Raw genomic sequence first — 13,359 nt, 5'->3', positions numbered from 1 at the left:
CCGATTCGTCGAGTCATTCAGAGGCAACGTCGAAGCGGCGACGTCGCTAGTGCATCCATTGGATCTAAGTCAGAACTCTGCTTGACAGAGGCACGTCTCACATTGCTTCTGAGACTTTGATGTTAGGCCCTTTTTAGCCTGCATGCTGAAGAAACGGCCCTAGCACAGAAGGAAACACGAACACGCAGTTCCATGGATGCGACCGCGCCACCCGGGGGCCGCTACGCCGGCCGTTGGCCGCATGTCAGTGTACATTACATGTATGTAGCAGCAATGGAGCAGTGAAGCGCAGACAACGCATGGGTCGAGTAAATCCAGCATGGTTCGAAACCTCCCTCCCCACCGCCTCCCACACTAGCCCATGCAGTGACTCTGCTCATACACTTCCTCTCGCCAACCAAACGTGTCGTCCGTCGAACATTATCTGCACCCAATAACTTCCCCCGTAATTATACGACCTTAAATCGCCATAGAAAGCAACGCCGGCCGAGATATGGATGCGGATATCCCCACCCTGCCACCTGGTACCTCGGATAACTCGGAGTCGGGCACTCTCAAGAGGAAGCGTCGGCCGCGTGCGCCGGTGGCGTGTGGGACTTGTCGCGCGCGCAAAGTCAAGGCTAGTAGTTCGGTCTCGTCGTCGGCGATGATGATGGGAACACACGAGATCATGTTGCTGATCCTTTTTCGGCGATTAGTGCGACGGGAGCTCGCCATGTTCAAATTGCGTCCGTGAGTAGCTGGGCAGAACAATTGTTTGACTTGATTCCATCGGTTGTTCAGTTACATGTCTAAGTGCTGACCCCATGTGTTGATATAGGCCATGAGTTCTCATGCTCGTACAAAGACAAGCCCGAGGAAGTGTACGTCAACCAGACCCAAGTGGATTCATCCCGTGCCTGTTGTGTCTGAGTCTGACCATGGCCTCAGTAAGAGGATGTTCGACCCGACGGGCCGCATCCAGCAGCGTCCGCAGAGCCAGCCGATTCCCGCGGAGCAGCTTCACCCGTCGCCCGTGAGCCTGGACGAGCCGCTCAAGGTTGAGAACCCCGTCACCGCGACGAACCCGCACCCGCCCTTCATGTCGGAGCCGCCAATGGAGCGCGACCGGGGGTCCTCGGTCGTCTCGTCGGAGCAGGAGGTCGACGGCCTGGGCCAGGTGAATGAGCACACCGAGGGCGCAGAGTTCTACGGCCCGACGGGGACGTTCTACTTCCTGGCGCGTTTACGGTCCAGGGCGAACAACAGCGGCGGTACTCAGAAGCAACCGCAGCAGCCCGATAGCAAGACATCACCCGGCGGCAAGACGCTCAACCAGACGTCAGTCGTCAACCTCCTCCACAGCTCGGACTACTCCACGTCGCCGGACAACCGCCACGGCCAGACGCCCGGGAAGGGCACGCCGTCCGCCAGCGCGGCGACGCGGCGCGACTCGGTGCAGTACGGGAATGGGAAGATGCTGACCCCAGCGGACGCGGTGTTCGCGACGGAGGTAGAGCGGGAGTGCGTGCGGCTGTACTTCCAGAACCTGCACAACATCCACCCGATCCTGGAGCAGACCGCGTTCGTCAAGCGGTGCGACGAGGAGGTGTGGCAGCGCAAGGCGGCGCTGGAGGAGCCGTCGCAGCAACGCCGCGGGGCGCGGTTCCTGTCGCTGTTCAACTCTGTGATTGCGATCGGGGCGATCACGGCCGGGGAGACGTCGTTGCTGATGGAGGATCACACGCTGCAGTTCCTGGACAGGACCGAGCTGCCTGGTGAGAACGAGACGACGTATCCGCCTATTAGGCTTGCGAGGCGGTACTTTGAGCGGGCGAAGCTTTATCTGGAGGATATCTGCGAGTCGAGCTCGCTTGAGACGGCGCAGACTCTGTTTCTCATGGTGAGAGCATCATGGCCGGCCCCTCACTGACTGCGGCCCAGGAACCTGCGGGGGAGCTGAGCTGAGCTGAGCTGACGCCATCCTAGTCCGTTTTCTGTCAGAATGCGCTCAAGCCGCACAGCTGTTACATGTACAGCGGCATGGCCATCCGTACGGCGTCGGCCATGGGTATACCTACCAACATCCGATCCGAGACCAGCCAGGAAAGTTTGCTCTGGTGGTAAGACCCTCACTCGTATCATTCAACATTGTTGGCAATGTTCTGACGTCCAGTAGGTCCCTTTACTCACATGAGATGTATGTTGAGGCTATCCACACATGGTGATGAGGTGCTAACTAGCTAGCGAAATGTGCTTCTCCGCTGGACGCCAATCAGGATTGCGAGGGCCGAGTTCATATTCAATCCCCTTCCCAAGAACAGCAGTATGTGTGACATCCATTCCGAACTCCGTACCATCGCTAACAGCTCTCAGGGCTTCGTCAGCTCTTCATCATGCCTTATCAACCCCATGGTCGATCTCGCCAAGATCCTCATGTGGATGACGGACAACCTCAGCCTCCACAACAGCCATACATCATTACAGCGGCTCTCGCAAACTGCGTTGAACCTGGACCGGGAGCTGGACGACTGGAAGTCCGGGCTTCCGCGAGAGCTCAGGTTCGACACTTCGTCGTTGGAAGACAGCGAGTTCGCCATGAAACAAAAGACTGTGCTCAAGCTTCGTACGCCGCCCCCGTCTTGGGATGCCTCACTTAAGATGACCAGCTAACCGAATCCACATTACAGGCTTCCTGAATGCTAGAATCCTCCTCCACCGCCAGTTCCTGATCCTCAAAACCCCAGAGTCGGACCGCAAGACGCTCTCCCGTCACGTGTCCTCGTGTGTGAAGGCCGCGACGGAGACGATCCGGTTCATGCACACAAGCTACCTGCACCGCCCATACTTCCGAACATGGTACGCACATCCCACCCATCTCTCCCTCCAACCCCCGCGTTTCCGTTCTTCGTTACTAATGTTTTGCTGTGTATAGGTGGTACAACTGCATGTACCTCCTCGACGCCTGCATGGTCCTCCTCCACGTCCTCATCTCCAACATCTCCTCCCCCTTCTCCAACGAGGAAGTCATCGAGAACCTCGAGATGAGCATCGAGATCTTCAAGGCGATGAAGATGCTCGCCGTCGCGCGGCGGTGCGCCGAGATCGTCACAGAGCTGCTCCACGTCGCCGCGGCGCCCAAGACGGCGGCAGCAGCGGGCGGAAGCGGTGGCGGCAACCCGCCGAATCAACGACAGACCAACGAGCACGTCGCGCTGCAGTCGGATCCGGCGACGGTGGCGATCAAGATACAGGATGAGACGCAGCAGGCGATGCAGCAGACGAGGTCGCCGATGTTCATGACGGAGGGGCTTGATATACACCGAGGCGGGGACGAGCTCGGGGATAACTTGATACCGGGCGATTTCGACGCGAACCTGGTGGACCCGAATGTCGTGTGGAACTTTTTGAACTTTGAGCATTGGAACGCGTGGTCTGATGCCGCCTTCCGCTGAGGCTAGATCATCACGGCAGTCCTGGGAGAGAACCCGCACGAGAACAGATGTGCGTTTGTATAGTAGTGTAACACTAGGGATACGCTCATAAATACAGGGTCCGGGGGAACAACCTCGCTCGGCCTCATGAACTTGCTCCCTTTCTTTACATGCAACCAGCTGATATCCATTCATCCGACTTACACCCCCCAACACCCTCCCCCCACGATCCCCCTCTGCCTCAACCACTGCTCACAAACCCCCGTCCACCCACTCACCGGCAGCCCCTCCGTATCCAGCGCGAACCCATGCGGCGCATCGCCATACACATGCAGCTCCACCTGCCCGCCGGCCGCCTGCACCGCCTGCGCGAACCGGTACGCGTTCACCACCGGCACCGCGGGGTCGTTGCCCGCGTAAACCACAAAACTCGGCGGCGCGGGCGCGCGCAGCTGCGCGTCGGGGATGACGGCGTCGTAGAGCGCCTGCTTCTCCGCCGGCGGCAACGGCGCCTTGTTCGGCACGATCTGGTGGCCCTTTGCGTTCGTGGAGATGGGTGCGTACCCTATAATGGCAAACTCCAGGTCCGGGACGGAGGCGCCCGCGGTTGCGGACCATTGGGGCGGGTATTCGGACAGCAGAGCGGCGGCGAGGTGGCCGCCGGAGGAGAGCCCGCACACTGCCAGCGAGGGCACCCCGCCATCGGGAGAGATAGAAGTTTCTTTGATGAGGCGGAGAGCCTGGCGGGCATCGTCGAGGGGCGCGGAAGGGGAGGTGGAAGACGTGGGGAAGCGGTGGACGAGGACGTGGGCGGCGAAGCCGAGGGAGGCGAGCCAGCGGGCGACCTGGACGCCCTCGCGGCCGAGCATGAGCTCAACGTAGCCGCCGCCGCCGAGGATGAGGACGGCGCGGTTGTTGGGGAAGACGGTTGGGTTGTAGGTGAAGAGCCAGGGGCGGGCGACGGAGGCGACGACGGCGGTGTCGAGGGGGGCAGCGGCGTCGGCGAGGGTGAAGGCGTCGGCGAGGGGGTCCGAGTCCCAGAGGGGCCGGGCGGCGTCTGCGCCGAAGAAGGATTCGGAGAGCATGGTTGCTGGTGTGGTGGTGTGAATGGCGATGTGAGGGTTGGTGAGAAAGAGGATGAGGTTTGGTTTTATGGAGAGGATGAGATGAGCTGGGGTAGGTGGCTCTCGGGCTGATTTGGACCGAGGGCCGAAGCAGACGGGTTTTATTGCGGATGCTGGTTGGAGCTGTGATTTGTGGTGATGATGAATGATTTGAGTAAGAGTGACGGGGTGATGATTGATTAATATCTTGATATAAAGGCTTTGAACCAGCGTCGTGAGGCCCGGCTTGTTGATGGTAGGTCTGAATGCGTTCGGAGCATCATCCGCGAAACCCCGCGCGGGGGTGGGGCCGGGGTTCGGAGGCGGCCGTTTTACACCCGGCTCACCATGACTTGGCTAATTTAACCCAACACGTGTTTTCTTTCACGAGACATTTCCAGTAGTTACTACGTCAGAAAAAAAAAAATTATGTACACCAAGAAGACAAGATCCAAATCCCAGTGTCCATTCCAGCCACAGTCCCATCATATTCCAACCCATCTCACGGTGTTAGAGTGTACGTGACGTTGTTCCCCGGCACTCTCGGGTAGAACTCGAACGTAAACACCGTCGGCTTGCCACCGCTGATGACAGCCTGGACAGTCGCGTTCGGCAACACAATCTTGGCGCCGTCGTAGCTCCACTGGCCGCTGTAAGTCTGCCAAAAGAGTCAGCAAATCATCCCCATCATGTCCAGATATGTGAACCTACAATGTGAGCAGCCTGCAGCGGCCCAAGCACACTAGTCCACTCATCAAACAGGAACCCCCCGTCGCTCTTCAAAGCCTTCACGGAAGCAGGCATCCTCAGCCCCTTGTACTCGACCGTGACATTCAGATCCTTCCCGCCGACAGCCTTGCTTTCGCTCACAGCCAGCGTCGGCACGTCCCACTGCACCACTTCGACCTGCACCGGCGCGCCGGCGGAGAACTCCAGCGTCAGGTTCGCCTTGCTCCCCGGCGCTGCCGTCGGCGTGAGCCACTGGCTGAGAACGCCCGCTTTGAGGGTGATGGCGGTTTCTGAGACAGAATAGTCCGTGTCCGCAGCGAGCACAGCTCCGGAGTTGGTCTTGATGCTCTTGAGCGTGTTCCCGTTGAACTGCCACGGCAGGACGGCGTCCTTGGGCGTGTCACCGACCTTGTTCCACACGAAGGCGGAGGAGTTCTGCGTCGTTGCGCCTGCGTCGGTGGTGCTCTCCGGCAACGAATTCCGCGGCGGCTGCACTGCATTCTTCACGATGGCGAGCGAGGTCGGGTCGCGCAAGGTGTGCGCATTACGGTCGAGGTGGTCGAGTCCGTTGTCCCAGATTATCAGCGCGGTGTTGTGCTCCGCAGCCGTGCGGACGAAGTGGTCCGTCCACTTCCAGCGGGCGGCAGGCTCCGTGTTGAGCGGGCTGGCGTCGAACTCGCCGATGACGAGGGGCACGTCAGTAAAATTCCCGCGGACGACGGCCAGATCATTCTTCATGGACGCCTTGTCGGCGTCGCTGCCCCATATCGTTTTGCCCCATGCGGAGAAGACGAAGTCGTAGGGGGAGTAGTAGTGGTACTGCAGCGCCCAGGGGTTCTTGATGGCGGCGGGGGCCTTGAACCACTGCGTGGTCTTGTAGCCGTCCATGCTGCCGCCCATGAGGGTGACGACGCGGCGGGTGTTGAAGCCGCCGGAGTCGGCGAGGGCCTTGAGGAAGAGGTCGTTGAGGGCGTTGAGGTGGGCGCCGTGCTCGGCGGTCGTGGCGGGGGGCTCGTTGATGGGCTCGAGGGACACGATGTTGGACTTGCAGGCGAGCTTCTGGCCGATCTGCAGCCAGGTGGCGTAGAACTTTGCGTCGAGAGCGGCGCGGGTCTCGTTGGTGGTGGCCTTTGTGACGTCGGCCCAATTCCAGGAGTCGTGGTGGACGTTGGTGAGGACGTAGAGGCCGCGGGCGGTGGCCATGTCGACGACGTCCGAGACGCGCTGGAGCCAGGCCGGGTCGATGGTGTAGTTGGGCGCGGCGCTGGTGAAGTGGTCGTTGTAGGTGACGGGGATGCGGACGCTCTTGAAGCCGGCGGCCTTGATGTCGTCAAAGGTCTCCTCCTGGACCGGGGGGTTGTTCCAGGAGCCCTCGTTGGGGATGGCGTCGAGGGTGTTGCCTAGGTTCCATCCCGGGTTCATTGCCTTGACGTAGTCCACGGCCCCGATGTCGCTGAAGGTGCCGGAGCATGGTGTTGGGACGGCGATGGCAGTGGAGGATCTGGCTGTTGTTGTTAGTGCTGATGATGAGGTTGGCTTGGTTGATGTGAGGAGGGTGGTGGTGGAGGCCTTTCCCTCGAGACATTGCGAGTACCCTGTGATGTGTGAGTGAGAGTGATGATTGGGAGGTGAGCGAGGCTTACATTCGTTCTGCTTCTGACATGTCCAGCCAGCCACGCAGGTCGTCGGGCCCGTCCAGCCGCTGCCGCCGCATTGGCCGTATGCCGTTTGCTGAGCGGAAGCGATGTGGAGCAGCACCAGAGTGACGAAGCTGAGGCTCGATCTCATGTTGAAGGATGAAGCATCGATCGCGGTGGCATGAAGCAGGCAACGGCAGCCCGTAAAGCCTCGAGGGATTCAACCTAGGTTATACACGAAGCACTCGCTTCCATGGACTAGGCGAGCCCGCCGGATCACGTTTGAACAATACGAGGCGTTCGGAATGCAACTCACAAGAAAAGGCCAGCCACCAACGCGCGCAGCGCAGCGCTTGATGGAAAATCGTGTGCAAACATGGCTGAGCGAGCGAAGCGAAGTGAACAGGTAATGAGCGGAAGGTAGCCGAGACCAGCTGAGAAAGGCCGAGACAAGTATCCAAGTGAACCGAATTGGTCGTAGTCAGTTCATGGAGCGGGAAAACCATTCTCTTTTGAGGACGGAGAGCGACTTGGAGGCGGCCCGGATAGGAAAGAATCACGATAGGCGAGCATGCATCACGTAGATTGAGAAAGGTTGTTCTTCCGAAAGAGGCAACTTGGGGGCTCTGCCTCCGGGCCTTGCACGACGACCCCTCAGTCGGTCCAGCGTGGTGGTTCGACGGCCCGAAGATGAGCTCGCGGCTGCACTCAAGCCAGGAGAGCTGGGATTGTTTGCTCGTGGCCGATGGGAGGGGGTTTATTAGAGCTGGGTTGCATGTCGACCCATGATCGTTGTCGCATGTTTAGAGGGGGCGGAGAAATTTCAGGGACTCACGCAAAAGCTTGTTTGACTGATGATTCTCGCATTTGAGCACTGCCATGCCGTAAAGTCTTCAATAGGACAGGGTGCAATTAATGTTTATTCGGCCACTTTCTTTTGAGTCAGGCCCGGGGTCTGGCCATTAACATCAGATGAAACCCGCGATGGCTTCAATTACTTAATTGTGCCCCTGAGCCAGCCAGTCGGTCTCGCTTCCGGCGAACACCGCGAAAGGAGGTTTTGTCTTTCGGCTCTATAGGAGCATCCGATCTCCGTTGAATCGACCAGTCTCTCGGATGTTGCCGATCTTGAAATGGCCATCGCAGAGGCGTTCTCGGCGCTGGAGTGAGGCCGCTCCGGAGTGTCGTTCCGTTACCCACTGCGCACCATATCCTGCGTATCCAAGAAGTACTCCTCTAACCCTACATCATGCGATGAAATATTCCAAAGGCTGATGGCAAATTCCTTCTAAACCAAAGGTTTCCCTAGGAAAGATGTGATGGAAGAGGCGCTTAAGACGCCTGTCCGCGAGAAACGAAAGCGTGGGTCATCCAGTCGAAAAGGCGACTGACCAAGTTCTTCCTCTCGTTCCTGCTGAGATGTTCCCCGCGCTGATTCGTTCGTTGTTATCGAGGTATTGGGTATATAAACCAGAGAGGAGATTCATCATCGTCGCCACGCGCATCGTGTCCATCATCGACTCGACGGGAGCGTATTCATAATTCGTTCATTCGTCGCACTCAAGACCATCACCGCTTCGGCGGCGCAGGCGGTCCCCGCGGCGGCGGATCCGTCGGCGTCCCGCGGAACTGATTTTTCAGCTCCTGGAAGAAGTGGTGTGCGAACCCTCGATCCTCGGGGTTAGCTGCATCCACCCGTGTTAGCCTCTGCCCTTCTCCCAAGCCAAGTCCTTCGTCCTGCAACACGAACGTACCTGACGCCTCTCCTTGTCGCAACGGCTCATGCGGCATCGGCCCGTTCTGCTTCTCGTCTACGAATCGTTGGATGCGGCCGACACCGCGGTGGAAGCCTGGGCTGCGGAGGATCTGTACGGAGCGCGGAGTTAGCTGGGTGTCGTGATGGAGGGGTCGGGTCTCCCGCAGGAGGGGTAGTGGTGCGTGCGGACCTGTCTAATGATTACGTCCTCGAAGGCGACGAGGGCGCGGATGAGGAGGTTGAGTGGAGGAGCCATGATGGGCTTGCAGCGTGAAGTTGAGAAATGCTGTTCGCGAAGATAGATAGAAGAGGTTCTGTACGCGCTGGAGGCACTGAAGGCGTCTGCAGTGGTGGCGATGGAGACTTTAGCAGTCCAACCGTCGGGATCCACCCTGATTTGTCATCGACGAATCATACATCGCGAAGCTCATTCAGTGCCCAGGACAGGAGCAAATGAATTTCACTGATATTGATGAGGATTCCTTGACGGTTTCTTTCCTTTTGTTCTACAAATGTCCAATGATAAATGCACGTCTAGTTTCTGCTACTCTCAAACAGCTTCCGAGGGCATATCGATATGTGGCAATGCATGGCCAGTATATAGCAACTTGGCTCCTTTGTAATCCAATAGTCCGACCCTAACGCCCATTTCAAAGCTGGTTCTACGCCTGTTCCAAAGCAGTGTTCCGCCAATAATTCTATGTCATGGGTATCAGTTAGTTCGTACTTGAAGCCTTGAAAGCAACGACTCTGGATGGAAAGCTCCGCGGTAAGAACCTCTCTCGCTCAAGTCCTCCGACAGGTGTTCAAAGGTTGGTGCCCTAACTGGTGAACTGGTCCCACTCCCCCCAATTAAGAGGCAAACCGATATCCAAATTTGCCTCCAAGGCATTGTCAACTGCTGAAAGGTTAAAGTTTGGATCAAAGTGCCCAAAGACGTCTACGTTTGTCATGGCATCGACCACTGAAAAGTCGATAGTCTCTGATGTGGTAAAATCGGACGCCAACGTCGTGGGCAACTGGGGAACCGCATCCTGCACCGCTGCTGTCGAAACGGGGGCTTCGATCCTGCCGTTGGCGGAGATATCCACATGGGAAGATTGCGGCACGGCGGCTCCTTGCACAAGTGACGTCGCAGCCCGCTCCATCTCTCTAAGGATACGCTCTCCAAGCCCGGCTACTACCCTAGCACTCCAGAATACATCGCCAAAGCGCTTCATGAGCTCGGAATTCGACTTGAAGGCGCTGCGGGCTCGTGCACGGAACATTGGAAGGGCGCTGTGTCGCATTTTGCGGTACTCGACACTGAGTGCGAGGGAAAGGGCATAGGGGACAAGAGGTACAGGGCTAAGGTGATCTCGGCGGATGGCGGAAGAGATGCGCTCCGCTGCGAGAGAACGGCGGGCGTTTGCCGATGCGGGCGGTATCGTTTGTGCATAGTTTGACGGGGGCCCAGGTCTCGGCAGGCGACATGACAGAATGATGACAGCGTGATAAAACACCTCGATCGTGGCTATAAGAAGTCAGTATCAAAAGCGTGTGCAGTTATAGCAGGGGACAAACCGAGCAAGGGCGTGGGCACTTGTAAGGCCCCGGCATCGAGAATCATGGGCTCCAGCACAGGAAGGTCGATGAAGGGTTTTGTTTCTAGAGATGATGCGATAACACCTGGCCTGTATAGTTCAATGACTTTATCCAACCACTGCACAACGGAGAGGAATAGGCGGAAGCATGGGGTTTGTCTGCGGAAGCAGTCCTCAAGTCCAGGTCCGATATCCCGCTCGTGAATAACAGATGGCCGTCCGTACGCGGCGGCATTGATACGGTCAATGGCCCAAACGGCGCAAAAGAGGGTATCTAGGGCATCGTCGCTGGTGTGGAACAGCTGCAAGCCAAGAGTCTGGCAGTGATGCACAGCCCTAGCACCCAGCTGCGCGGGCAGATCGGCCTCGTCGGCCCCCGAAGGCTGGATGTAGAGGGACAGCATGCACAATGCACGAATGTGAATGGTCCGGTCTGTGATCAAGCTCGTCTCCAGAATGGTTCGAATGGAGCCAGAGAGGTGCTGGTGGAAATCTTGGTAAGGCATCTTCTTATGGCCTTGGTTGGCGAGCCGCAGGTGACTCTTCATCTCCGGGTCGGATGCCGCGGCCAAAGACACGACCTGTCGCATAACAATAGCTGCCGGCGTGTCGCCTTCAATCACAATGCCCTCGGGGACCAGAGCAAAGATTGGGTGGATCTTCTCCCGGTAGACCCTGTGGAAGTGCTTAAAGTCCTTTTCTGGGGGCACGCAGGTGAGACAATGCTGTTTGACGTAGGGGAGTAGGACCTTGTCGATCATGGCCGCCGGGCGAGACACGACGCTGTTCGTAGTTTGACCGGCTGTCGTCGTTCCAGATGGCAGCCAGACGCCAACTTCGGCCTTGAGGGTGGGATTAGCTGCCGAGTCCGCCGAGTCTGCGGCCTCTGCAAACATCCCCTCCGGGTTCAGGTCCCCAACGAACCTCGTCTGGCCGCCATGAGCATCTGTTTTCGCGTCAGAGTCCCTCCGTGAAGGCGACAGGTTGAGACCGCCGTCAGGGCCAGCTGAGGTAGAATTGCGATGCTTAGTAGGGGATGCTGAGGGTGGTGGTGGTGGTCTGGAGAAATGTCAGTCTTGGGGACAAATCCACTGCCAGATTGGGAAAACCCACCCATCATGACTGGGAGATGATGCGCCAGCACCTTCGCCGGGCTCGGACTGAGCAGGCTCCGCATGGATGCAGCGTTTCTGGCGACAACGTCAGGTTCAACTCGAATACAGATACTGCGCGGCAATGCAATGGCTTTGCGCACCTTCTTCTTCCGACACGATTCACAGGCCTGCTGGACCTGCTTGCGCTTGAGGGGAAGCCCCGAAGCGTCAGAACCGACAAACTTGACACCTTTGGTCGAGTTATTCATGGTTCTGGTTGGTTAGCGACTCCCGGTGAGATCGTGTGTGGTAGCGCGACGGTGCAAAAATCCAGCATTATCACAACCACGATGCGCCGGAAACCATGAAGGTAGAGATGAGACGGTGAAAGAAGGTCGGGGTGGCTGGCGCTAAGAGTTGTTCATTTTGGGCAAGTGGGAGGACCCTGAGGTGGACCGCCGGGTGTGACTCGACGGGCCAACGCGGCTTAGTCATTTTCGGTGTATCGTCGGTGTAAAGGTCAAGGTGAAGGAGCTTCTCCCACGTCCCGTTACTGTCGTGTCACCTCGCTGCTGACGTCGTTGCGGGTAGTCTGCCTGTTCATTGCAAGTGGAGGAGACAATCGCCAGGTCCTTCACGCGAATTGGTAGCAGCTACGACAGAAGGTTGAAAGCCTAAGTGCTTCCAATCTGGTCTCAATTGTCGGAACCGCAATTTGTCTCAGTTCACAGACGCGCTCCGCAAAACTAGCCACATTATGGGTTCAAATTCTACAGTCTAGGGGAATGCAGATATAACATGCCGAAACGCCAACGCTATGCCGAAACCAGTACCGTTCTTCAAAATTTTTCATCAACATCGACAGCGCATCGAAGCAGTCCTGCAATTACTCTGCTGCGCGGCCGCCCAGTCCGCTCTTGACGCCCTCTTGCACCATTCCCCAGCCGCTGCCCAGGCTCTTGTCCTGGACAGCTTCACTCAAGCGGCCAGTGACGATCTTGCGCATGATGAGAGTGTCTTTGGCTCTCTTGAGCTTCTTGCCGTCCTCTTGGGTGAGAAACTCCTCGAACCATTCCTCTTCCGTGGCATCGAAAGGAAGGCCAATCAGTTCGGTCGCTCTAGCAGCAGTCTCCTCGCTGAGAGGGGAACTGAGAACTGAGGACACCAACTGGCGGAAGAGCTGACCCCGGACGGACTCGGAGTGCGTCCTTGAATAGTAGAATGCCTCGGTAACACTAGTTCTTGCCATCGCGTTAAACAGCAGCTCCAGCGCTTCCGACGTCTTCAGGATGGGCTGCACGGTGTGGAAGTAGGAGAGCGGCAGAGTGTAGTCGCCTTCGGGGGCGTGTCGCACAAGCGCGGTCATGATCTCATCGGCGAAGTCGGTCGTGAGCGACGGATGGGCGATGTACTCCAGTGCTTTCTGTACTCTTGTCAGGGGTAGGAACTCAGGACAGCGGCGGGGGGCGCACCTCGAATTGCTGATGATCCAGCAGCCACAAGCCCTTCATGAAGATCTGATAGTTCTTGGGGACGCCCGAAGCGACTGCGAATCTCGATGAAGCTTGCGCTCTCGTCTGGCTAGTGTCGAAGTCGAGGAGGATGTAGTAGAAGATGGAGAGACGGTGGTGGGTCGAAATGTTGGCCTCGCAAAGGTGCTGGTGGAGGGTGCGCAGGGCATTATCGGTCTTGGGAGGATACGTCTTGGCTGCGAAAGTCTGTCAGTCTTGATCTCAATGGAGACCATACTCTCTCTGGCATACCCTTCGTGAGGCCAAGGGCCTTCAGCACCCGGTCAATGAAGAGGGCGCCATCGAGGCTTTTCCTGAACGTGTCGATTTCCTGGATCGACTTGCGGTCGTAGGGAAAAGCCTGCAATCCAAAGACCTGATCAAAGTCTGTGTAGTCGAACATGGCCATGGCTATGGTTGTGGTGGTGGAGAGGCTTGAAAGCTGGCGATGCGACGGACTGTTGACGACAGAGCTACCTGAGAAAACGGGCTGGAATCTTTTTGGCGGGACGCAACGGCGGCTCTTTGCTTGA

At 57.8% G+C, this 13,359-nt stretch overlaps 6 protein-coding genes across 6 annotated transcripts; 1 reads left to right on the top strand and 5 right to left on the bottom strand.

Moving 5' to 3' along the window:
• Positions 1–493: 493 nt before the first annotated feature.
• On the top strand, positions 494–3,434 carry CGCA056_v010542 (putative transcriptional regulatory protein; the record flags this gene model as incomplete). Its single annotated transcript, XM_037325789.1, has 9 exons — positions 494–575; positions 821–863; positions 931–1,882; positions 1,969–2,102; positions 2,159–2,179; positions 2,227–2,305; positions 2,356–2,605; positions 2,670–2,838; positions 2,915–3,434. The coding sequence occupies 9 exons, from the start codon at positions 494–496 to the stop codon at positions 3,432–3,434; spliced, it is 2,250 nt and encodes a 749-aa protein (XP_037175442.1).
• Positions 3,435–3,613: 179 nt separating this feature from the next.
• Positions 3,614–4,498, bottom strand: axeA1 (Acetylxylan esterase; the record flags this gene model as incomplete). Its single annotated transcript, XM_037325788.1, has 1 exon — positions 3,614–4,498. The coding sequence occupies one exon, from the start codon at positions 4,496–4,498 to the stop codon at positions 3,614–3,616; it is 885 nt and encodes a 294-aa protein (XP_037175443.1).
• A 520-nt stretch (positions 4,499–5,018) lies between these two features.
• On the bottom strand, positions 5,019–7,033 carry celB (Endoglucanase B; the record flags this gene model as incomplete). Its single annotated transcript, XM_037325787.1, has 3 exons — positions 5,019–5,174; positions 5,228–6,840; positions 6,889–7,033. The coding sequence occupies 3 exons, from the start codon at positions 7,031–7,033 to the stop codon at positions 5,019–5,021; spliced, it is 1,914 nt and encodes a 637-aa protein (XP_037175444.1).
• A 1,418-nt stretch (positions 7,034–8,451) lies between these two features.
• Positions 8,452–8,894, bottom strand: CGCA056_v010539 (uncharacterized protein; the record flags this gene model as incomplete). Its single annotated transcript, XM_037325786.1, has 3 exons — positions 8,452–8,567; positions 8,637–8,748; positions 8,829–8,894. 3 exons carry the CDS (start codon positions 8,892–8,894, stop codon positions 8,452–8,454), a joined length of 294 nt encoding a protein of 97 aa, XP_037175715.1.
• A 565-nt stretch (positions 8,895–9,459) lies between these two features.
• Positions 9,460–11,584, bottom strand: CGCA056_v010538 (uncharacterized protein; the record flags this gene model as incomplete). The annotated part of the gene is made up of 4 exons (XM_037325785.1): positions 9,460–10,151; positions 10,202–11,280; positions 11,335–11,411; positions 11,477–11,584. The coding sequence occupies 4 exons, from the start codon at positions 11,582–11,584 to the stop codon at positions 9,460–9,462; spliced, it is 1,956 nt and encodes a 651-aa protein (XP_037175761.1).
• A 617-nt stretch (positions 11,585–12,201) lies between these two features.
• ELYS lies at positions 12,202–13,235 on the bottom strand (the record flags this gene model as incomplete). The annotated part of the gene is made up of 3 exons (XM_037325784.1): positions 12,202–12,738; positions 12,788–13,023; positions 13,079–13,235. 3 exons carry the CDS (start codon positions 13,233–13,235, stop codon positions 12,202–12,204), a joined length of 930 nt encoding a protein of 309 aa, XP_037176064.1.
• Between the last annotated feature and the right edge of the window lie 124 nt (positions 13,236–13,359).

This window comes from Colletotrichum aenigma (assembly GCF_013390185.1).
Source record: "Colletotrichum aenigma strain Cg56 chromosome Unknown KSG_Cg56_contig07, whole genome shotgun sequence".
In the NCBI taxonomy this organism is placed as follows: domain Eukaryota; kingdom Fungi; phylum Ascomycota; class Sordariomycetes; order Glomerellales; family Glomerellaceae; genus Colletotrichum; species Colletotrichum aenigma.
Note: the sequence above shows the minus strand (reverse complement) of the source record. Positions and strands in the feature narration are given on the sequence as shown.